The 23,364-nt window shown below is 36.5% G+C and overlaps 2 protein-coding genes across 3 annotated transcripts; one reads left to right on the forward strand and one right to left on the reverse strand.

The window, feature by feature from the left end:
- Positions 1–9,470: 9,470 nt before the first annotated feature.
- Positions 9,471–16,780, forward strand: nsfl1c (NSFL1 (p97) cofactor (p47)). The gene is made up of 9 exons (XM_067371040.1): positions 9,471–9,598; positions 10,119–10,216; positions 10,328–10,402; positions 11,330–11,495; positions 12,680–12,775; positions 12,851–12,960; positions 13,225–13,362; positions 15,580–15,747; positions 15,829–16,780. The coding sequence occupies exons 1-9, from the start codon at positions 9,497–9,499 to the stop codon at positions 15,989–15,991; spliced, it is 1,116 nt and encodes a 371-aa protein (XP_067227141.1). The 5' UTR covers positions 9,471–9,496; the 3' UTR covers positions 15,992–16,780.
- Positions 16,781–16,868: 88 nt separating this feature from the next.
- On the reverse strand, positions 16,869–21,194 carry emp3b (epithelial membrane protein 3b (MAM blood group)). Of its 2 annotated transcripts, none has more exons than XM_067371042.1 (5): positions 21,104–21,163; positions 18,163–18,290; positions 17,984–18,086; positions 17,726–17,866; positions 16,869–17,608 (listed from the first exon to the last, which is right to left on the reverse strand). In XM_067371042.1, the coding sequence occupies exons 2-5, from the start codon at positions 18,238–18,240 to the stop codon at positions 17,433–17,435; spliced, it is 498 nt and encodes a 165-aa protein (XP_067227143.1). In that variant the 5' UTR covers positions 18,241–18,290; positions 21,104–21,163; the 3' UTR covers positions 16,869–17,432. The 2 variants fall into 2 exon arrangements, with proteins under 2 accessions (XP_067227143.1, XP_067227142.1); XM_067371041.1 differs by having other exon boundaries at positions 16,872–17,608; positions 18,163–18,255; positions 21,104–21,194.
- Positions 21,195–23,364: the final 2,170 nt, after the last annotated feature.

Raw genomic sequence — 23,364 nt, forward strand, 5'->3', positions numbered from 1 at the left:
TAGCTTCCACAAAGTGAAAGATGAGAGCAAACTCACTTTATTTCATTAAAGTTTACACAGCAGTTGGGAAAGGTTGCTAGAAGAAAGGGCTTTGCTTAAGGTGCACTAAAAATAGATAGAGTTACACTGTTGTTGTGCTCACAGTAGTAGATTTACTACCATCAGTCTGTCAAGGGAGCGATCAATCTGCCCTCTCTGCATCATAACCTGTGTGCCTCTGTTCTCTGCTGCTATTAAACATGGTGGGCTCTCGTAATAACACTACGGGTCACACGATGAGTTGCCTTCTCTTTTACTGAGAAGATATGATTTCACTCTGGGAGGTTTCTCCAGTTCCTTCCGCAGTGAAACAGGACTTATAATGGAGTGAAACCACTTTGGGTCCATTTATGCATACATACAAGTGGATGGACAGCTGACAGAGAGAGACAGATGGAGGCAGATTTATGGAAAAAGGGAGGGACAAGAGTGAAAAAGATGGAAAAAGGGATGGACAGGAGGGAGGAGAGGAGGCCAGGATGGATGAAGCTTGCAGTAGTGTAGTTGAACTCTGATTAAACTGTCAAAGTGAAAAACGACAGGTCATAGTGAGGGACATTTGGGATGCTACCACACACACACACACACAAAGTTTGTTTTTGTGAATTGTGGGCACATTCCAGAGGCGTAATGGTTTTTATACTGTAAAAAACGTATTTTCTATGCCTAATACCAACCCTACCCCTAAACCTAACCATCACAGAAAACTGTGCACATTTTTTACCTTATCAAAAAAACAAACAAAAAAAAACAATTCTGTATGATTTATAAGCCTTTTGAATGGGGACATGGGGTAATGTTATCATAATTCACCCTCTCCTTGTAATACCTGTCATACCCATGTCATTATACAAATTTGTGTCCTGATTTGTCACAAAAATGCACACACACCTATCTTTGTAAATGTAATTTTGACTGTTAAATTTTTTTGGGAATTTGACCCAATTCAAAAATGTCACTACACCTGCTCAAAAGCATTTTTTGTTTTTTTTTAAATACATGATTAATATTGCATTACATAATGTGTGCTTATACAAACTGACAACCACAAGTGAATTGCATTCAATTATTTAATATGAACTAAAATAATTTTTTGGTTTGTAATTTCAAGTAGGTTATATTTACGCACTATGACTAGACTGACAGTCGTTTAAACAGGTTTTGTAATCACAACTAGTCTAAAATTAACAAAACCCTTAGGAAACAGTAAAAACATTGAGTTTACATGTGATTAATTTAAAATACTTAATTTATTATTCCAATATCCAAATATGATACTAAATCCCACAGAAAAAAAGGGTTTCTATATTTGTAATGTGCTGTCTTTGCGTTTGAACATTGCACATTTTAAACAGGACACTCATTAACTGAATAAATGTTAGCCAATACAAACATATTTATAGAAAACAGTTGACAATGAATAGACAGGAGTCCAATAATAGCATAACGAATTGAGTATTCAAGAATATCAAGTCCAACATATAACAAGGGGTTGTGTTAGGCCTACTGTAGCGTCCGTCATTTAACGAATCTTAAAAACACGGGTGGATAACACAATAATGCAACACATGTAGGCCACGTTTCTCAACACTGATAATAAATAAATAAACACTTGTTTCTCCAGACTCGTGCTTGTCAGTCATCCACAATCACATGCACTTTCATAATCACTAAGCCATATAGCGATTTCAATTTTATCTAGATTTGTTGTTCAACATTACTTGAGCATTTTATACCCATTTACCTCAAGGAGTTAAAAGTGCGTGATTACTGTACTGTCCTCGCTTGAGGTCAACACAGTGATGTCCAAATGTTGAAAAAACATCAAATTGACATCAATTTGACGTCCACACACTCATGTCAAATTGATGTCGAAAAAACCCCACCAAATTCAATTTTTTTACATCAATTTTTTACGTCAATTTGACGTCCACACACTGATGTCAAATTGATGTCGAAAAAAGCTTTCAAATTGACATTAAAAAACTGACGTCAACTTGACGTCAACACACTGATGTCAAATTGATGTCAAAAAAAGCCATCAAATTGACATCAATTTTTTTTTACGTCAATTTGACATCAACACACAGATGTCCAATTGATGTTGAAAAAAACCCCATCAAATTGACATCAATTTTTTACGTCAACTTGACGTCCACACACTGATGTCAAATTGATGTCGTAAAAAAGCCATCAAATTGACGTCAAAAAATTTATGTCAATTTGACGTCCACACACTGATGTCAAATAGATGTCGAAAAAAAACATCAATTTGACACCAAAAAATTGACGACAATTTGACATCCACACACTGATGTCCAATTGACCCTTCCCCGGGAGTTTGATTGACAAGCAATCTAACCAATCAGAACGCCGAATCCGCCAGAAGATTATCCTCGGTGGACTTCAACTGAAAAATGGTGTGTACTGACATCTTTCCGCATTTGAAACAACATTCCTTCTCATGTTCATTCATGTTTATTGGATGCTATAAATAAACTAGTAGGAAGAGATGATCGGTTAAATGCGCAGGCTAATAGGTCCTTAACTCAACTGCTCTTAATCACATCATTATCTATAAGACACAGATGATTGGTTCCTGCTGTATTAGTAGCCAATGAGCTTGCATGCTCAGTCTTCAAATACACAAATAGCATTTGCCTTAGCAGTGCAGCACGCTTTCATAAACCCTCCACCTTCCCCAGCTCCACCTGTATAGATCTGCTACAGGTAATTCATGTACACTATATTGTACAGCAGCAGAATGTCTTACTTGCTCACAGCAGCGTGTCGTGTATGTATTGGCAGTAGCAAATCCCGTACTTGCTCTGCAGAAGCAGCAATAATCAAACAATGGAATAACCTGAATCACTTTATACATTTTAAGACATTATAAACTACAGCATTAATTACAAGATTTTCAGCCACCATCACTCATAATAACATACTGTAGCAATCCACAAAATAATTAAAGCTCTCTAAACAAGCATGGATAACCACCTAGATAAGTAATCCTCACTATTTCTTCCAAGTAAGCCACTCCAGCAGGATAAAGTCAACAAGCAAGTCGCCACAATAAAAAACACATCTGCCTAGTTCAATATGCGATGCATTTAGCCACTGTCATTCTAATAATACAAATCTGTTAAGGTGTACAAGTTGCTTTAAAGGTGGGGTAAGTAGATTTTCAAAAACGCTGTTGGTCATAGTTGATATCCATTCACTGATGTCCAATTGACGTTGAAAAAAACCATCAAATTGACGTCAAAAAAATTTACGTCCACACAGTGATGTCGGGAAAAAAACATCAAATTGATTTTTGGGAATGCAATACACGCAAACACACACACAATAAAAAGAATGGAAGCTTTTTTCCACTAAGAAAAAAGTATTTCTTGCAATACTGAGAAGAAAGGTCAGATATAAAGATATATAAACTTGCAATGGCAAGAAAAAAGTTTTGGTAAGATAAAAAGCCACAATTACTTTTTTATTCCATTTCAGGAAAAAACAACCCAAAAAACAAAATTATGAGTTGTATCTCAAAACTCAGAGGAAATTAGTCAAAATTGCAAGTGCAAATTGCAGAATTCTTGTGGGAAAAAGTCAGAAATTACAATAGTTATGCGTTTAGAGCTTACAATTATGAGAAAAAAAGTCTGAATTGTGAGTTAAAAAGGTTGCAATTATATTTTTATCCTGTGTTGGAAACAAGCTTCCATAAAAAAGAGAGAAAAGGGTAAGCGTGAAAGAGATGTGATCGTTTTCCACTGACGATTACAGTGGCAAAAAGATGGAAAAGTGCCGTAAAAGATGTATGTACAGGGAAAGATGACAAGGGATGGGAGGATAATCCCATGACTCTCCGGTCTACGAGCAGGGCTCTTCCTGTTGATCCAAACTTTATCTCCATATCTAACCCCGTGAAGAGCTGTAGAGCTCCATACAAACAGAGATAATCCCGGGAGAGGAACAGATAGCACGGGAAAACGTCTTGCTGAGTAAACATCAGTGTCCATAGATGTAAATTAAGATTTAAATAATTTGTATAACAGTATAATTTGTTATCTTTGAAATTACGGAACCATTTCCCTTGTCTTTGGTGTCCAAATATTACATTGTCAAACTGAGAGTATCCTCCAAGTCTCATGGATCATTCATGGATGGGATAGACCAGATGCATCTGTAGTGCCCATGGGAATCGATTAGTAAAGGTGACCATCGGTAGAGAGGAAGAAAACAGCGAGTTCTTTCTGGAAGTCATAATCTCTGATAATAAGTCAAAGGTCAGGTGTTCAGTTTCAGAAGGGGTGGTGGCATGAATGTAAGAGAAGGGCCAAGAGATCCTATCTGTGCAACAGTAATGCAATTATTTCTTCAAGTGACTTTTAGAAAGTGGTAAATTAGTCTTAATTCACAAGATCAGTTTGCTCATTAAGACCCCACCCAGAAGAGAGATGCATTATGGTCTTATCAGCACAGAAAATGGTGCACGTAATAGTTGCTCTCACTTTCGTTTAATCATCTCCATCCTGCTGTATATACTGTATATACGTGTGGGGCAACCACATGCCATATTCTGTATGTACACTCAAAAAAAAGCTGGGTTAAAAACAACCCAAGTTGGGTTGAAAATGGACAAACCCAGTGACTGGGTTGTTTTAACCCAGCAGTTGGGTAAAATGTTTGCCCAACATGCTGGGCAGTTTTATTTAAGTCAACTATTGTTTAAAAATGACTATATGGCTGGCATAAAATGAACCCAAAATAGGTTGGAAATTAAAAATCAAACACATAATTACTAGAGGCAACAATAAAAATCAAAAGGTGAACATTTATTAATAAGCAGTTTTATAAATGCTTATTGTTTAACTATTATTCATTAAACTTAATAATAAATGTTCATTTCCAACATACTTTGGGTTCATTTTAAGCAAGCAATACAGTAATTTTTAAACAATAGTTGAGTTAAATAAAACTACCCAACAGGTTGGGCAAACATTTATCCCAGTCGCTGGGTTTGCCCATTTTTAAGCCAACTTGGGTTGTTTTAACCTAGCATTTTTAGAGTGTTGGCTACACATCTAAAACATATGGCCCATTTCATATATAAAAAACATGCTTTGATAAATAATAATTATGATAAAAAGTCCAAAGTATGAGATAAAAAGAAACCTCAAAGTTCTGACATAAAAAGAACAATTATGAGATAAAGTCATACACTCTAAAAAATAACTAAAAAAGGGAACAAATTTACATCGTAAAATACCATTTTCCATTGAAACAGTAATATAACATAAAAACAATGCATTCTGGGTAATATTTGTCATTTTAAGAATAGAAGCCTATAGGCTACTTTCTCGAAAACGACAAATAATATTACCCAGAATGCACTGTAATGTGTAAAAACAATGCATTCTGGGTAATATTTGTCATTGTCAAAATGTTTTTATGGTATATTACTGTTTCAATGGAAAACGGTATTTTACTCTGTAAATTTGTTTAGTTTTTTTTCAGTTTGAACACATTTCTATAATTTTTTGTTTTTTAAAGGTGCCATCGAACGTTTTTTTACAAGATGTAATATAAGTCTAAGGTGTCCCCTGAATGTGTCTGTGAAGTTTCAGCTCAAAATACCCCATAGATTTTTTTTTTTTTTTTTCATTTTTTTAACTGCCTATTTCGGGGCATAATTAGAAATGTGCCGATTCATGTTGCGGCCCCTTTAAATGCTCACGCTCCCCTCCCAGGGAGCTCGCGCTTGCCTTAAACAGTGCATAAACAAAGTTCACAGCTAATATAACCCTCAAAATGGATCTTTACAAAGTGGTCGGATTATGTGAGTATTGTATTTCTTTGGATGTTTACATTTGATTCTAAATGAATTTGAGGCTGTGCTCCGTGGCTAACGGCTAATGCTACACTGTTGGAGAGATTTATAAAGAATGAAGTTGTGTTTATGAATTATACAGACTGCAAGTGTTTAAAAATGAAAATAACGACAGCTCTCTTGTCTCTGTGAATACAGTAAGAAACGATGGTAACTTTAACCACATTTAACAGTACATTAGCAACATGCTAATGAAACATTTAGAAAGACAATTTACAAATATCACTAAAAATATCATGATATCATGAATCATGTCAGTTATTATTGCTCCATCTGCCATTTTTCGGTGTTGTTCTTGTTTGCTTACCTAGTCTGATTATTCAGCTGTGCACAGATCCAGATGTTCTGCCCTTGTCTAATGCTTTGAACATGGGCTGGCATATGCAAATATTGGGGGCGTACACCCCGACTGTTACGTAACAGTCGGTGTTATGTTGAGATTCGCTTGTTCTTCTGAGGTCTTTTAAACAAATTAAATTTATATAAGAAGGAGGAAACAATGGAGTCTGAGACTCACTGTAGGTCATTTCCATGTACTGAACTCTTGTTATTTAACTTTGCCAATATAAATTCAATTTTTAATTCTAGGGCACCTTTAATTAATGAAGCTGTCTGCAGTGCACAATAAATCTGTTTACATCATGTTTACACTTTATTGGTATAATGACAGCATTACGAAAATGTAGAATGTCAGTAAACTCAAGTGGTGTGTGAGCAGCTTTAATTTAAACACCTCTGATTGGCTTTTGCATTTATGTGCTCAACAGACATGTCTGTGATTGGTTACAAGGCTTAACGCAGCAAAAAAACTTTCGATGCAGCTGGAGTAGATGTAAATAAAATTCTTTCTCACAGCCTGTTTCGATACTACTTATATATACTTATATTACTTGTTTGTCCTCTAAAGTCTGCGTACATGTGTGCTTTTGTCCACTACGAATCTGAACATTAAAAGTGCAGCCCTTGACCCTAAATGTCCTGTTCCACACCTCAGTCTTCCTCTCTGATGCTCTTCCTGATCTGTCAGTGAGAAAGACTGTTTATCCAAGCATACATATCATGTATGTCATAGAAATACTCATGCTTATCTGTATTGTGCTAGCGGTACATACGTGTCTTGAGTGATATTAACATACACTGTGTCTTATTGCTAATAGCTATCGTGCTAATTTACAGTTGTATGTTTTCTGTCGTATCACACCCATTGAGGAAATCGCTGTTATTTTGATATGTTGGCAGAACGTCCTTCCTCATTGTGGCCTTGGGATACTGTCTGACTGCTCTTCCTACTCCAGTGGAGGGTCACAGGCCTCTGCTCTTTGTTTTGTGTGTTGTGAATTACTTCCCTGCCCTTTAACACAACAGTGACTGCAGGCCCACATCCACAGTCAGGCTGACGGTGTTCATTTCCCCACGATAAGGCTGGTTCTTCCTCTTTCTCCTCTTTCTCTCTGCTCGAACACACCCACACTTTATCATTGTCAACAACTGTTGTAGAAAGAGCTGATGCTTACCACATTTGTGTAATGCTGATTTCATCAGTGAACGTTAGATGCATATTTTAGCATACTTCATGCATGGTATCTGTTGAATCTCTTGGGAATGGAAAAAACAACGTTAGAGAATCAGGTTTATCTGATAGATTAATGCATCTTTAAAATCAGATTGTTCTTTGATTCATCTTTTTTGACATATGTTAAGTATGTATGTCAGTGAATCTCTCAATGCACATAGCTGCAGAAAGAGGACACTTTTCTAAATCTATAAAAACATGCAGCAATAATGCATATAAAAATAGAAAATTTGTTTTATTCCCTTAAGGACCAGAAAGATGATTAAAATTTGAGGGCATATATTGCGCTCTTGCAAGAGCTGCAGTGAGTGTGATAGGAAAGGAAAGCTTGGGGGTGAATGATGACAGCAATGCTCTGGTGTTTAGTCATGTTCCAGAACCTGATTATCTGTGAAGATCAAACGAGCCAGTGCACTGGAAAACAAACAACAAAGCATTGCCAAGTTTCTCTCCAGAAACAATATGTGCTAAATTAGATCCTCCCAAACTAATTTAGCACATAGTTTGCTTCTGTTTAGCGACCTTTGAATCAGCACTTGCTAATTAATGAATATTAGAGGAAGAAAGTCCTGCAAAATCCAGGTCACACAATAAATAAGTTATTGTCTGCTGGTGTGTAAAAGCTTTGTGGTGCGTGAGAGCTGTTACAACCCAGTTTTCCATGTTAGATGTAAGATTCAGAGGCACCATCCACCAATTGTTCATTTAGCCTAATTATCATATTGTGCTAACGAAAACTAACTAATATTGCCTAATTTCCATCTTTAAAAAATGTAAATATAACATTTACCTAATATAACAAAACACTTCATGTGTGCCTGAATATGTACTGCATAGCAGGGATGAGAAATATGTGAAAAATAAAATGGAGTGGACTGTATTGCCATCTGCTGGTACAAATGTTAGGGGAGGGATGGCGACATACTGAATCTTTCTCCACATGTGCAGATCTTAAAGGGTTAGTTCACCCAAATATGAAAATAATGTCATTTAATACTCACCCTCATGTCGTTCCACACCGGTAAGACCTTTGTTTATCTTCAGAACACAAATTAAGATATTTTTGATGGCTCAGCGAGGTCTGCATAGCCAGCAATGACATTTCCTCTCTCAAGATTCATGAAGGTACTAAAAACATATTTAAAACAGTTCATGCGAGTTCAGTGGTTCTACCTTAATATTATAAAGCGACGAGAATACTTTTTGTGCACCAAAAAAAACCAAAACAAAATAACGACTTTTCAACAATATAGTGATTGGCCGATTTCAAAAACACTGCTTCTGAGCTTTATGAATCGAATCAGTGACTCGGATCTCCTATCAAACGACTAAACTGCTGAAATCACGTGACTTTGGCGCTCCGAGTCACTGATTCGACTCACAAAGCTCCGAAGCATTGTTTTGAAATCGGCCAATCACTATATTGTTGAAAAGTCGTTATTATGTTTTTTTGGCGAACAAAAATATTCTCGTCGCTTCATAATATTAAGGTAGAACCACTAAACTCGCATGAACTGTTTTAAATATGTTTTTAGTACCTTATGGATCTTGAGAGAGGAAATGTCATTGCTGTGAATGCAGGCCTCGCTGAGCCATCGGATTTCATCAAAAATATCTTAATTTGTGTTCTTAAGATGAATGAATGTCTTACGACATGAGTAATAAATGACATTATTTTCATTTTTAGGTGAACTAACCCTTAATATCTGCACTATATTTTTAGATATATAATAAAATAGTAATTATGCCAACTTATAGACCCTTATAAATAAATACGTGCAAATCAACATTTGTTAGATTTTCTCTTTTGTGGGTGATAATAAAACTATATATTTAAAACAAAAAACATTGCCAATATTAATATCGATGCCATAAAAAGAGAGGGGACTGAAAACAGAAAAATCCAATCTAAACTTGTGCTCCCAAACAGCGGAACAAAGCTTTCGTTTCCCCCGTTTCCTGTCGGAATTTTTCTGAGCGTGACACATCAAAAAATGGCGGAGCGGGAAGAAGCAGTGAGGGGATTCGTTGCTGTTACTGATGTTGATGAAGAGAGGGCCCGTTTCTTCCTCGAGTCAGCCGGCTGGGACCTACAGGTCAGCAGCACACTGATGACTTTAATACTGAAATATTGTGCTGTGAAGCACAAGCACTGCAGCCGAGAATTCAACAGACTTTAAGCCTCCACAGGCAGCCAATGAAATCTATAACCGGCTAACGAAATGTGCAAGTCACTCTTCATTAAAATCACCAGGAGTATCTTAAACTGGTTTAACTCATTAAGCATACATGACGGGATTCACACTTCAGTATTTGGTAGTCCTTATTTCCTTGAAGTAGATAGATGTTTTTTAAACGGTGCCGGTCTGTTTTATATAGAAATTCACCCATGAGCTAGCAGCTTTAGCTTGTTCAGTGGAAACTCATGTTTACATTCGTGGTTTATTTATTTTTTTCGTCCTAAGATATATTAAATTATATTATTTTGGAGTCGTTAATATAATAAATCTGATTTATCTAATTACTGAAAGCAAAATTTGGAGTTGTTGTTTTGTTTCTGCGTGTCTTTCTGTGAAATGAATGTCAGCTCTCTCTCTCTCTCTTCTGTCCCCTCAGCTTGCTCTAGCTAATTTCTTTGAAGATGGAGGAGATGATGATATTGCCACCCTCCCTCAGCCAGAGACTGGCTCTGTCACTCGATCCACAGGGCCAAGGTAACACAGGTCAACCCACAAACTGTTTGGGCTTCTCAAACAGAATATCAGCAATATGGTTAAAGTCATAATAACAATTGAGCTGTTTGATGAAATCTCTTCTGATTTCAGTGAACACAGAGTGACGTCCTTTAGAGATCTTATGCATGAGGATGAAGATGACAGTGGTGAGGAGGAAGGCCAGAGGTATCAATATCTTGTAGTTGATAACAGCTAAAAATTTACATTTCTTAATATTGAGGTTTATATCATTATGGAATAATTTAATTATTTTGTATGGAATATTTATTTTTAAATCATATACCCTCGTTATCTTTCAAAACATTAACTTTTCATGACAACAATCTAATCAATTTCAAGTGGATAAAAAAAATTAATTTCACCCCTTCATTTTTTTCCTCATTCAAGAAGCTGTTTTACTTGGATATATACGCCACAGCTTTCACTTCCATTTCGTGACTTTAACAAACATGAACTTATGTATTCACAACAGAGATATGTTACTTAAAGGGAAATGATTGCTTAAAGGAAACTGTATATTTTAAATTCTTTGTCTGAAAACCATGTCTTTTAGGTTTTTCTCCATTTTTTTTTTTTAAATCACAGTTTTAGCTTTTTGGTTCATTCCAATGGTCCTGTGGTGATATGATGCAAATGCAAAAGCCTCTAAGTGTCATCTGAAATTTTCTTATAAAATGAGCATGTTAATCAAGCTTGTATGTTTGTGTTCAGTTATTTCACTTTAATGGCAATGAAAATGACCTATTAATGGCCATTAAACTGAAATTACTGAACATAAACATACAAGCTTGATTAAAAATGCTCATTTTAGAAGAACATTTCAGATGGCACTTGGAGACTTTTGCATCTGAAGTCTTCAATATTGTTATACATTTATATAAATTGTGTTAAATAAAATATAGCATCACCCTCCAAGACACTGCTGTGACTGCTTGACATGTCAACTACCCATATGCTCTGTAAGATTCCATCTCTAATAGCCAGATAAAGACAAAAATACTTTCACTTTTGCCTTTACTCTCTTGTAATGTCATGTTTACACATATTTAATGCTCCATTGTTTTGAGTAACATCAGACTTCTCCTCCTGCAGGTTCTTTGCCGGGGGCTCAGAACGCAGTGGGCAGCAGATTGTTGGCCCTCCCAAAAAGAAGAGCCCAAATGAGCTGGTTGAGGACTTGTTTAAAGGAGCAAAGGAGCATGGGGCGGTTCCTGTCGACAAAGCAGGCAAAGGACTAGGAGAATCCAGCAAGTCCAAGGTAGTTCTTCCACAGAATAAACTTAGTATGCATGCTTATTGTGTACTAGGGGTGCAACGGTTCAAATTTCTCACGTTTCGGTTCGTATCACGGTTTTAGGGTCACAGTTTTGGTACAGTTCGGTATGTGCTGTGTTCAGGGAAAATAGGACTACTGTCAAATAAAAATAAAGAAAATAAGAACAAATAATCAAACTACAAGCAACATCACAAATAAATACAATAGAGCAAATATTCAAATAAAATAAACAGTAGTTTTCAGGTACAGAAAATGGATTAAGTAATCAAATATAAAATAACACTGCATATTATCTTTACTGAATATATTAAATAAAGATTAATCATTATTGAAGTTACAAAAACTATTCAATCAAGAGCAGTGAGTGATTTCTTTGTCATTTGTTGTTTGATTTAACATTAAAAATAGCCGGAATAGTTTTTTCCCTTTCAGACATGCATGATCCAGTACATGTACTGTTACACATGTGCTGTCTTTCTGTCTTTGATATATATATATATATATATATCACTTAAGACATAACTGACTATGTTTGCTAGGATACTCGCCAAAGACGGGCATATTGACATATTTTTTGTATGAATTGCTGAAGCGCAAGACTTGAAAGAGAACTCAGTATTTTCGCGCCGCCTGAAATAAGCGTGTGCGCGCTTCGGATGAGCGCACACAAATCTTCTCACAGCGTGTGCAAGTTCCCTTTCGCGTCTTGTTCTTGAATGTTTAAATTGGCAAGGCTTAAATGAGATAAGTTTAAACACAGACAGCAACGTGTGCTGTTCAGGTCTCACCTGCGCTCGCGATATCAACACCTGAGTGATGACGGTGTAAGTGACTGGACATTAGAGCATACGGCACTCGCATTGAACCAAGTTTACAAAGAGTGACTGTTTTGTCCACGCTTTCTGATTATCGTTGTTGTAACGTTTTGGGAAGCCAGAACACACATCCATTGACTGAAACATACATTATCTGAACTCTCTCTGTCTGTTTTCCACGTTGCTATTTTCAAGAAACCATATTAGCCTATAGATGCGTCGTCATTCGAGATGAAACGCGGTGCAAGTGCTTGCCGAACCATAAGTGGAGAACGGAACAGAGAACCGAGAACCGCTGCACCCCTATTATGTACTCATCTCATGTGATTTTGATTTCTGCTCATTCTACAGCCGTTTATAGGTGGTGGTTATCGATTGGGTGCGGCACCAGAAGAGGAATCTACTTATGTGTCAGGAGCTCGGAGACAATCCAGCAGTTCACAAGATGTGAGTCACCTAGCCTGTTGAAGTCATTCAGACGTAGAGAGAGATCTGCTACAGTGTTTTGTGCTTTGCCAACAGGTGCATGTGGTGCTGAAGCTCTGGAAAAGTGGCTTTAGTCTTGATGATGGAGAGCTTAGGAACTACAGTGATCCTGCGAACGCTCTCTTCTTGGAGTCTATCCGCAGAGGGTGGGCTCTGAATTCATTCACTGATGTTTTGCACTTTACAGAAGTTTAGCTGATCAGCAGAAGTTATTGTTCCCCCATCACGTCTCTTCCAAAAGCATCCAACATTTTTCATTGTTTATTTAGTTTTATATTGGGCCTTCTTGAAATTAGCATTAAAAATCCTTATTGTTTGAACATTATAAGATAGTACTTCGCTAACTGGTTGTCAAATTAGACTAGATAATCCACTAAACCTCTTTACTCGTTACTCTCTGGCTCTCTCAGGGAGATTCCTCTGGAACTGAGACAGCGTTTCCGAGGTGGTCAGGTAAACCTAGACATGGAGGACCATCGGGATGAAGACTTTTCCAAACCAAAGCCTGCTTTCAAGGCCTTTACCGGAGAAGGAATGAAACTCGGCAGGTTGGAAAACTCTCTCTTCTCTTTTCTGATTTTCTTTCACTGAGCTGGCTTAATTACTTACACTCTTTCTGATGCTGAAACACATGTATGGCTAATAGAGCTTCACGATTCTGAATAAATTGAGAATTGATTTATTTATTTTTATTTTTTTGAGATCATGATTCTTCCACGATTCTGAATGGACAACTAAACAAAACATTTAATTTAGAGGTTCTGACAAAAGGTTAATCAGTCTATTTTAAAATGTTATTATTTTTTTTAAAAATGGTTTGAATGAATGATTCAATGACTCATACTGGATAAATCATTGTTTTTGAAGAATCTCTTGAATGAATGATTCGATGAAAAATACATTTTTTAACAGTCACTTGTCACCACCTAGTGGCTCAACGATATAATTGAAAGTATATTGGAAAGTATACTTCTAGGCATTCACAGGCGTTCGACACATGCACAGTCTCTCGCCACGAGTAACATCCCATGTAAACATTTTTGTATTCTTTCATGCTAGAGTTGAGGGTTCTTTCTAACCACTTCGCACAATCTCACGTCTATGTAGGCCTCCATTGTCGCTGTAGCTTGCATGCGTTCCATTCAGTTCTGTTTATTGTAGTTTTTCTTTGATTACTTTGTAAATCGACACCACCAGGGCATGGTTGCCACTAATTACTGCAAAAAAATTAAACTTATTCTCTTATACTCTTCTGTATAATATTCTATTATACTCTTCTGATGGCGAAATTTGCATCTATGTGCACTATGCTGACCCTCACGTATGTTTAAAAAGTGAACTATACTTTGTGCTTTACTTTCTAAGGAAAGGTGGTTTTGGTCGCTACCATAGGCATCAGTGTTTATATCTGAACTATAAACTTTTATCCCAGTACTTTAGTGATAATTTGAATGATTACAAGAGAAATAATGATACTGTGTGCTTGAAAAGACTGAAGCCGTTTCATACTCCTGCATGATGACTGCTCTCTCTGGGTCAGCAACAGATTTGAATGTTCACTGTGATTGTACTTGTCAAAGGTTTAATTGACAGACGAATCGTAGTCAATAGTCGTCATGATTGCATGGGTGTTTGATCTTTTAATGATTAATCGTGTGGCTCTAATGCCTAATGTCTCATTGTTAGACATGTAGACTTATTGACTGATACTTTGTAATTTGACACATTTTTCTTAAATTAAGAGGTTCATTTAATTAGCATTAATTTAGATTGGTAGTGACTAGTCTGTTTACATTGTCAGTAGAGTAACTGTTCAATATATTTTTTTTTGCATAAAACTATATAGTTCTCACAAAAACCTTACAATTATGCATAATGACAGGAGCATTGCTTATAGCAGGCAATTTCATCTCTGGCAGTAATTGCAATGCTCTTACACTCTAAAATTTAAAATTTAAATGGAAAAAAACAAAAACAAAAAATCTTGTCAGTTAGTGATTGACTATTCAACCATCCTGACCCATCTCTATGATAATATGCACTGTGCAGTAAGATTTTAAGCCTCATTTTCTTTGGACAGTGTATCTATTTTATACCACTAGGGGGCGATAGTTTAATGCCTATTAGCTGCAGACCCTTTGAGTCTCCCTGTTTGTTTGTCTGTTGTTTAATAGTAGGGCTGCATGATTTGGGGTGGGGGGTCAAATTTGGATTTTTCTGAAAAAGATTGTGATTTAAGATGCAACTAAGTAAAATTAATTTACAATATTATTATTGTAAAATATAATTGTTAAATAAAAACATTGAGTAAGAAAAATAAAATAATAATAATAATAATAATTATGATAGTTTTATTTAATGGTGCAACTGTAAAATTACGATACCAATATTATTGGCTGTCTAAATTGCCTCATTTTCAAATGTTAAACCATCAAGTTTTTATTTTGGCAGTAAACTGCTGGGACGCCTTAAAGCTTCTCTTTTGATGACAACAGCCGAAACCCAAGTTTGGGAAGATGCACATATTTTGTTTAATTGCAGCCTTTGTGATTTGGTAATCACACTAAGCCATATTGCAATTTTAGATTTTCACTTCAATTATTCACGCAGCCCTACTAAATAATGAATTGTTTAGTTTGATGGGCACTCTGCAGCTCTCAATTCATTGAACATTGTGGTCTACTTCATAACGCTTGATCATTAAATGTTACATAATTTAATGTGGCTGAACTGTATTGACATCATCCTACACTAACCTCCCTCAGCGCCACTCCAGAGTTGGTGTCGCTCCAGAGCAACCCACAGGACCAGGCTAGCAGTGAAGCTGAGGCTAGTGCTTCCATCAGTGTGGACAGCTCTCAACCTGTCACCAGCATCCAGATCAGACTGGCCGATGGAGGCCGGCTGGTGCAGAAATTCAACCACACCCATAGGTAAAAGAGTTACGAACATGCTTTGGATACTACTATGGCATGAAAATCTTCCTCACGACTGATTTGTTCCATCTTTCTTAGGGTGTCTGACGTGCGTCAGTTTGTGGCAAGCGCTCGCCCAGCTTTAGCCGCCACTGAGTTTGTTCTCATGACGACCTTCCCCAACAAGGAGCTGACGGACGAGAGCCAGACGCTGAAGGAAGCCAACCTGCTGAATGCCGTCATTGTGCAGCGGCTAAAGTAACAGCGCCATCCAGTGACCCAGCTTTATTAAAGCACTCTTGAGTTGGAGACACCTGGACTGAAAGGACTTCTAATTACTTAATTTTGTTTTCTTTAGTGATATGTTATTCCTCTGTGACAGTTTTGAGGGTGGTGGGTGTTTCTGGTTAAGCAAAATGGAGATGAAGGGGAAGCAATCACACTGTGATATAGTTAAAGGAAAGGAAAGAGCAACCGAAGCCAAGATCTAACAAGTTTTATGATTTTAGAATAACTGCTGAACATATTCAGAGTGATATAAAGAGCTGTCTGAAGAGTTTTGACATTCTTTTACCTCGATGTCTATCTTGCAGCGATTATGCTGCTTCTGCTTTACCACCGCCTCAGTTTTATTCCTCGTTCTGTGATTCATCTCTCAACATTTCTCAGAACTGTCATTAAAAATAAAGTAGCCTTATATTCTTACCCCATACAGTGACACTGACCTCCAAGATCAACCTCAACTGTCAATGATCAAAACAGTTTTTTTTTTTACAAAACAATCTTTCTTTTATGAGATTTGAGGCTATTTTTGTTATTTAGGTTGTCACATTTATATTGAGTTTTTTTTTTATTATATTAATTTTGCCTGATTATATAATTAAATATTGAGTTGGCTGATTAAGAGCCAACTTCAGTTTCGGACACTGCTGCTGGTAAACATATCAGCGGCCTTCTTATATTCTATGCAGAAACTGACTATAAATCTGGACGTATTGCGTGATTGTGAGCTGTGGTGAACCTGATATTAAACCCCTTTGTCTGGCAATGGAGAGTGCTTTATGTTTTTTTGTGGGACCACCCTAGGAACATTTGTCCCCCACCTTTGCATGTCAGGAAGCAGTTTGTTTTTGAAAGCTTTGTTTGTCGTTAGATCATGCTAGACGGCGTGATGGAAGCTATTAGTTGAGAAACTGGAGTCATGAGTTTTTCATGCACTCCCAAGGTCTGTGAAGTCCACCGGCTTGCTGTGTATTTGTGATGAATATTTTCACATTTAGCACAGTAATGAAATTGAAACCAGACATTAATGACTTCATTGAATTTATTTATAAAAATACATCTTAACATTTTTAACATATGGATACTGCTTTAATGTATACAAGTATCCCTTTAGTATTAAATGAGATTAAGTTACATGGCCCATTTTATTATTAAATTAGCTATAATTCAGCTAATCAGATATATTAGTCATGGTTGCCCTTTAAGAGTTAACTAAGTTGTGCTGATCTTCAGCATGGGCTGTGTTGGGGCTATATTTCAGCCATGTATATTTATGTGTGGCTAATTACGGTCTAAATAAGCAAAAAATAAATGTCTTTTTTGTTGCATAGAGATATCATGCAGTATATAATCACTCAGTGGAGTATGTCAACAGCAAACATTCTTCGCATTGCTGGTCTTGTTTTTTAGGAGACTCGTTTCTATTCCCTTTTGCGCAGATGGATGTACATGATTCCGCTGCACAGGAGCAAAGGTACACAAACCCACGCCAAGAAAAAGCAGTAGCCGAAGTGTCCCGAGCTCAACTCCTGAGTGTCCTGAAGGATTTCTTTATTGTGCAGAGTGTAAATGAGAACGGCAGTGAAGGCGTTGAGGCCTGAGAGGAGGCAGAAAAAAGATTTCCAAATGTTTTTTCTCGACTTGAGAGCAGCTGAAATTAGTGTTTATGTATTTTGAAGACATTAACCTTGGGTATTAAAACAAATTAACTTACCGGCAAATGCCTGGCAGACGCCGGTGAGGTAAAAGAGTCCTCCTTTAGACATGGTGAAGAGTTGTCCCAGGAATATCAGGAATGAAATGGAGGAGAAAACCACCGACAGGACCATCAGAACCTGGACAGCTTGAAGCCACTCTGGTGGAAACAAAACATGGAGACTATTCTGCACAGCTTTGAGCCCGATTGGTGATGCTTATTCCATTAAATTCCTATTTTTAAAAATCATTTAAGTGCTCAAACGTGTTATTTTACCCGTCTCTTCTGATGTTGCACAAGACCACGCCTCTGTTTCATTGTCAAATCGGCAGTTGTACCACAGGTCTGAACTTTCTGTGCCATCCCAAACCCACCAGGACTGAATCATACAGAAGATTAAATATGCATTACTGATTTCAGATGTATGCACATTATTCTGGTTTTGGGGGAGTTACCTTCTCCATGGTGGCGATAAAGAGAACCGCCAATGTGATGAGATGAAGCAGTGTGACAAACATCAGGAGGGACGCCATGGTGATAAACAGCACCTGTCAACATCTGAAACGTTCTCATCTGTGTATTTCTGTGTTGTAAATCAGGACACAGATTTCACTTTTAACACATTTAAAATATTTTATATGTATTAATAGGGGTTCAAGTGCGTAGTACTGAAACCCTATTGTAATTGTTGAAACATTCTCCCCTAAAAGTGTTCAGGCAGACCAAATTGTAAGTCGTAGAGACTTGAAAATTTGATGGCATGTAGTACTCACATAGTCTACGCCCCGATCGGCCTGACGGGGCGCTACAGTGGTCAAAAGTATGAAATGGCTCATAACTCCTTAGGTGTAGGCTCAAGCGCCTTATATCATTGGAATCCTTGGCTCAAGACGGGCAAAATTTGGGGGTATTTTGGATTTTTTGAAAAAACTATTTTTGCGAACTAGTCCTTTGTTTTTGGCCTGATCGGAAACCAAACCAGTGCAGCAAGATTCTCCGGAGTCTGATTATCAATAATTATCAAAAAAAAAAATTGAGATTTCAATTCACGGTCCCCAAGGGCCGCCAAAACGCTCAAAGTGTGCGGAGCCACTTTTACTAAAATGGCTATAACTTGTGATGTGATGCACACCTATGTAAGAGCTCAGTCTGGTTGTGTGAAAAAGGACACGGCAACTGGCCACTTGGTGGCGCTATAACAGGAAAAAAAACTTGATAATGGCTATAACTACTTCACCATTAGTCCGATTGACTTGAAAATTGGCCACCATCAACCAGTGAATTTTGAGCTGCTAACAGACTATGTTAACAAAGGCTAATCGGAATGAAATTCGCTGTTTAGCCCGGAACACACCAAGCCAATGGTCGGCCATCGGGCAGTTTTTGTTCGTCGGCCGACCAAGTTTGCTCAGTGTGTTCTGCACCGTTGGCAGTTAGTCCTCGTCTGCATTTTTTTGGCTGATTTGACATGTTGAATCGGCATTGGAGCTCAACGGTCAGTCGGGCCATCTGATTATTCTGATTGGCTGTTCAGCTACTGCCACCTGCTGGTACAGAAAGGCATTTCTTCTCACGCAGGCACAGAACACCCAAATCGGATGTGCTACTTGGCCATTGGGTGTCAAGCATCGGTTTGGTGTGTCAGAGCAAATTTGGACCCAGACGCTGCCGACGTCTGCTTTCGTCGCCACTAGTTTGTTGGCATCGGCTTTGGGTGTTCCGGGCTTTTGATTCACGGCCCTAGACGCCTGTGAGAAATTCAAAAGAAATCGGCCACCAGGGGGCACCTTAGCGTTTTTCACATGCGTAAAGGATTGTGTATTGTGCGATTTTTCGCACACGCCCATGATGTTCATACCACATGGTTCATACCACAGTCTGAGCATATTTGCCTCTAGGACTGCAACTGTCCATCAAATCGTTCATTAAATATTGAAGATTATTTCAAAAACCAACTTTGGTGAACTAGTCCTAGGTTTTTGGCTCAACCTCAATAACAGTTCAAAAGCTTTAAAAACCATAAATTAAATTGCCTGAATTTGCTGTGTTTTTGTTTGGTTACAGGCTTTATTAAAACATTATACCTCTTTTACATATGTGCTTAAAGGCCTTAATGCACTTGAACCCCAATAATTGCTGCTCACAGCTATATTTATTATTATTATTTAGTTTAGTTTATTATTTTAAACTCAAATATTTTGTAAATATATATATTTATGTATTATTATTATATTGTTTATAAACCTTTCTTTTTAAAATATTTTTTTCAAAATAATATTGTATTTGTTATATAGTTGCTATGCTCTTTATATACAGTCAAACCAAAAATTATTCAGATGTTTTTGATATTTCTGGTATATTTTTACTAGTAGGTGCAGGACACTATAGTTAATTTATGTAAGTGAGGATAGCCAAATAAAGTAAACTGTGACATATTAAACCCAAAAAATTACATACAGTAATTACAATATATACATAGATATATATATGTATATATATGGTATATATATATATATATATAGGTATATATGTATATATACAAAATTACATTACAAAATCATACAGTGGACTACCAGTAAAATTGATAAAAATTTGGAGCCAAAAATTATTCAGACACTTTGACCTGACCATGTTTTGCTTAAGTGTTATCTGACATAATTAAGATTAATTTTTTCTGACGCAGTTTAACTCTGAGATCTTGTCATATTTTATTAGCATTTTTTTAAACTATAGTGAATAAACTGTATTAATGAATGAAATGTTCAAGGTGTCTGAATACATTTTGGTTTGACTGTATTTATTATTTATAATAAAATAAATGATCTAATAAAAACATTATTATTAATCATTATTATTATTATTATTATAAATAAAATACTATTGTTTTTTTATATTTGATAAGTCAAGGGTTCAAGAAACAACTGCATAATTGTACGACTACCCTCAGGTTTTCTGTAAGGACAAGAGGTTTAACAAATCTACTTTTGACAAAACCTAGAGGGAAAAGGGTAGGAAGTAAAGATACTAAGTAAACTGACTATGGCTGAAGTCCAGAGCTGAGAAATAAAGGCACTCTTTCAGACTTTTCTAAGTCTTAAGACACACTGTGCTTTTCCTCAGGTCAAAGCTAGAGAAGAACAGCTTCAGGAAAAGTCATGTTCTTATAACCAGTCTTCTCAGAGACATGAAAAAAAAAAAAAACATCTAAAATGGTTCTTTTGACTTCTGACTATAATAATATTACGATGTTCAAGCACAGATTCATTCCCTTGTTAAAATCATTTCATATTCACAGCAGAGTTTGAAGTGGTAAAGTATCTTAAGTTGTTGTATTTTATGGTTCAACTTTCAAACCATAGACAATAATAAAAGCAGATTGAATAAAGGTAAACTCACCAAATGTGATCCAAATTCAGCAGAGGCAAATATACTCTATATTGACTCTTTCAGTGTTTATTCAGGTCTGCTGCTACTCTCCTCCCTTTTCAGCTCCAGTAAATTGGAGGATTTTGTGGGGTCAACCTCAGAAACGCCCATTTCCTTGATGTTGGATTAGTTCCGTTGTCCTGCACACAGTCCCATCAGATCCTCCTTGTGTGTTCAGGAAACGCATGAGCATGGGCACACGTCTCTCTTTCCTTATAGTCGTTTATCATCTCAGAGGGTGTGCGCTGAGTTCCTATGGGGTTCTATCATAACTTCAATCTCCTTTGATGATGTCGATTATGTGAGTGGATTTCATTCATCATCGCCCATGAGATGGTGTTATGGGAAAGCCACCTAAATGGGGAAAACTACAGGAACCTCTGTGTTTATTTGTCGTGCTGTGTACAGTAAATGTAGGTGGACCAAGAAGAAAAAACTATTATATATATATATCTACAAATGTTACAAATGCATTGGCATACAATACAGTACAATCTTTCCATAACTGTAAATACATCTGTCCATTGTATTGAATACTATGCATTAAAAGGTATATTTCTTCATTGGGCATTTCAGTGTTCATTCTTGGTCAGTTTATTAATTTATTATTGTGTTCATTTATAAGTTCATAATTGCTGTAGGTTAATGGTTTATTAAATTATATTATTAAAGGGTTAGTTCACCCAAAAATGGAAATTATGTCATTAATGACTCATGTCGTTCCAAACCCGTAAGACCTCCGTTCATCTTCGGAACACAGTTTAAGATATTTTGGATTTGGTTTTATAGTACATACGTAAGGGCTGAAAAAACAAATATTATTAATTAATTATTATTAAAAAGAAAGAAATAAAGAAAAAGAAATAAGAATGGTAAAAGTTTCAGTCTATTAGTTATGAGCAGTGTTGGTGGTAACCCATAACGAGTAACTTGAGTTATGTAATCAGATTACTTTTTCAATTAACTAGTAAAGTAATGCATTACTTTTTCAATTTACAACAAAATATCTAAGTTACGTTTTCAAATAAGTAACGCAAGTGACTTTTTCACATCTATCGACTGAAAGGTCTCCTGTCCCCATGTTGAGAGAAATAAAGTTCAGAGGTGTTGTATTTGCTGCTGACCTTCAATGATCCAATTCAACAAAAATGACTTTAGATTTAGAAATAAGAGTGTTGAACTCCTGCTGTATCCTATTCTTCTTCAATACAGAATGGCAAAGGTTTGTTTGAGCTCCGCTCGCTACAGGCGCAAATATGCATTTCCTTCAGCCCGAGGCTTAAGCCAAAAAATAGAACCTTTGTTGTTGTTATTAAAAAAAAAACAAGCAGGCCCAGCCCAGGTGAGAAAAAGTAACGCAAAAGTAATGCAACGCACTACTTTTCATAAAAAGTAACTAAGTAACACAATTAGTTACTTTTTCAGGAAGTAACGCAATATTGTAATGCATACTTTTAAAAGTAGCTTTCCCCAACACTGGTTATGAGCTTAATCCATTTAAACTACTTGAATATATTATTTTATTTTAAAATGTGCACAAATTCACTCTTATTTATGTGTAATATGTCAAAAACGCAAAACGTTTATCGTCTAGTCGCATTATGAATTTAGTTGCTTTGACGTGCTATATCGGAAATTTTATGAAGTCGTAACTACGACGAGCTCATCGCATTCAACTTTGGAAATGGGAGCGCGTTCATCACTATGGTTCATCAGCAATTTTTACTTATAGAAAACTCATATTTACGACAATTCCGAGAGCACTTGAAGGCAGCATTAGTCTAATTTCATCGAAATTATTGATATTACTGTCGTTCTCTGAACATTTCTCTTGTAAAATAGTTGTCAAATATTAAATATTTAGCTACTTACATCTTATCACACTCTTTCACTGTTAAAACTAGGTTGGATTTCGCACTCTTCTGTGAACAGTGAACAGTGAGCTTTCTTTGATTTGATTGTACATCATTGACGAGCGCAAACGAAATGTAGTTTTGTACAACAGAGAAGCATCAATATCACATTCGCTTTTCTTACTCAAAGAAGGGATGTTTATCGGTATGCGGTTAAGCCAATTAAAGGATAAGGTTTATCACATTTGTATGAAATTACTTTCCAGGAGACCAAAGAATATATGTTCCTATATAACTGAAACAACGTTTAAAAATAAAATCATATATGTTTTGCGAATAATGTCCAAATAAGTTTCTGGTTGTAGTTACTACTCCAGG

This window comes from Chanodichthys erythropterus, chromosome 20 (genome assembly GCF_024489055.1).
Source record: "Chanodichthys erythropterus isolate Z2021 chromosome 20, ASM2448905v1, whole genome shotgun sequence".
Lineage (NCBI taxonomy): Eukaryota > Metazoa > Chordata > Actinopteri > Cypriniformes > Xenocyprididae > Chanodichthys > Chanodichthys erythropterus.

Excerpts from the sequence above, each read along its gene's own strand:
- nsfl1c (XM_067371040.1), top strand. The coding sequence starts at position 9,497 with ATGGCGGAGCGGGAAGAAGCAGTGAGGGGATTCGTTGCTGTTACTGAT. Across the intron at positions 11,496-12,679 it reads GAGAATCCAGCAAGTCCAAG|CCGTTTATAGGTGGTGGTTA; the intron begins GTAGTTCTTCCA and ends CTCATTCTACAG. Across the intron at positions 15,748-15,828 it reads AAATTCAACCACACCCATAG|GGTGTCTGACGTGCGTCAGT; the intron begins GTAAAAGAGTTA and ends CATCTTTCTTAG.
- emp3b (XM_067371042.1), bottom strand. The coding sequence starts at position 18,240 with ATGGCGTCCCTCCTGATGTTTGTCACACTGCTTCATCTCATCACATTG. Across the intron at positions 18,087-18,162 it reads TTATCGCCACCATGGAGAAG|TCCTGGTGGGTTTGGGATGG; the intron begins GTAACTCCCCCA and ends TGTATGATTCAG. Across the intron at positions 17,867-17,983 it reads TGCAACATCAGAAGAGACGG|AGTGGCTTCAAGCTGTCCAG; the intron begins GTAAAATAACAC and ends TGTTTCCACCAG.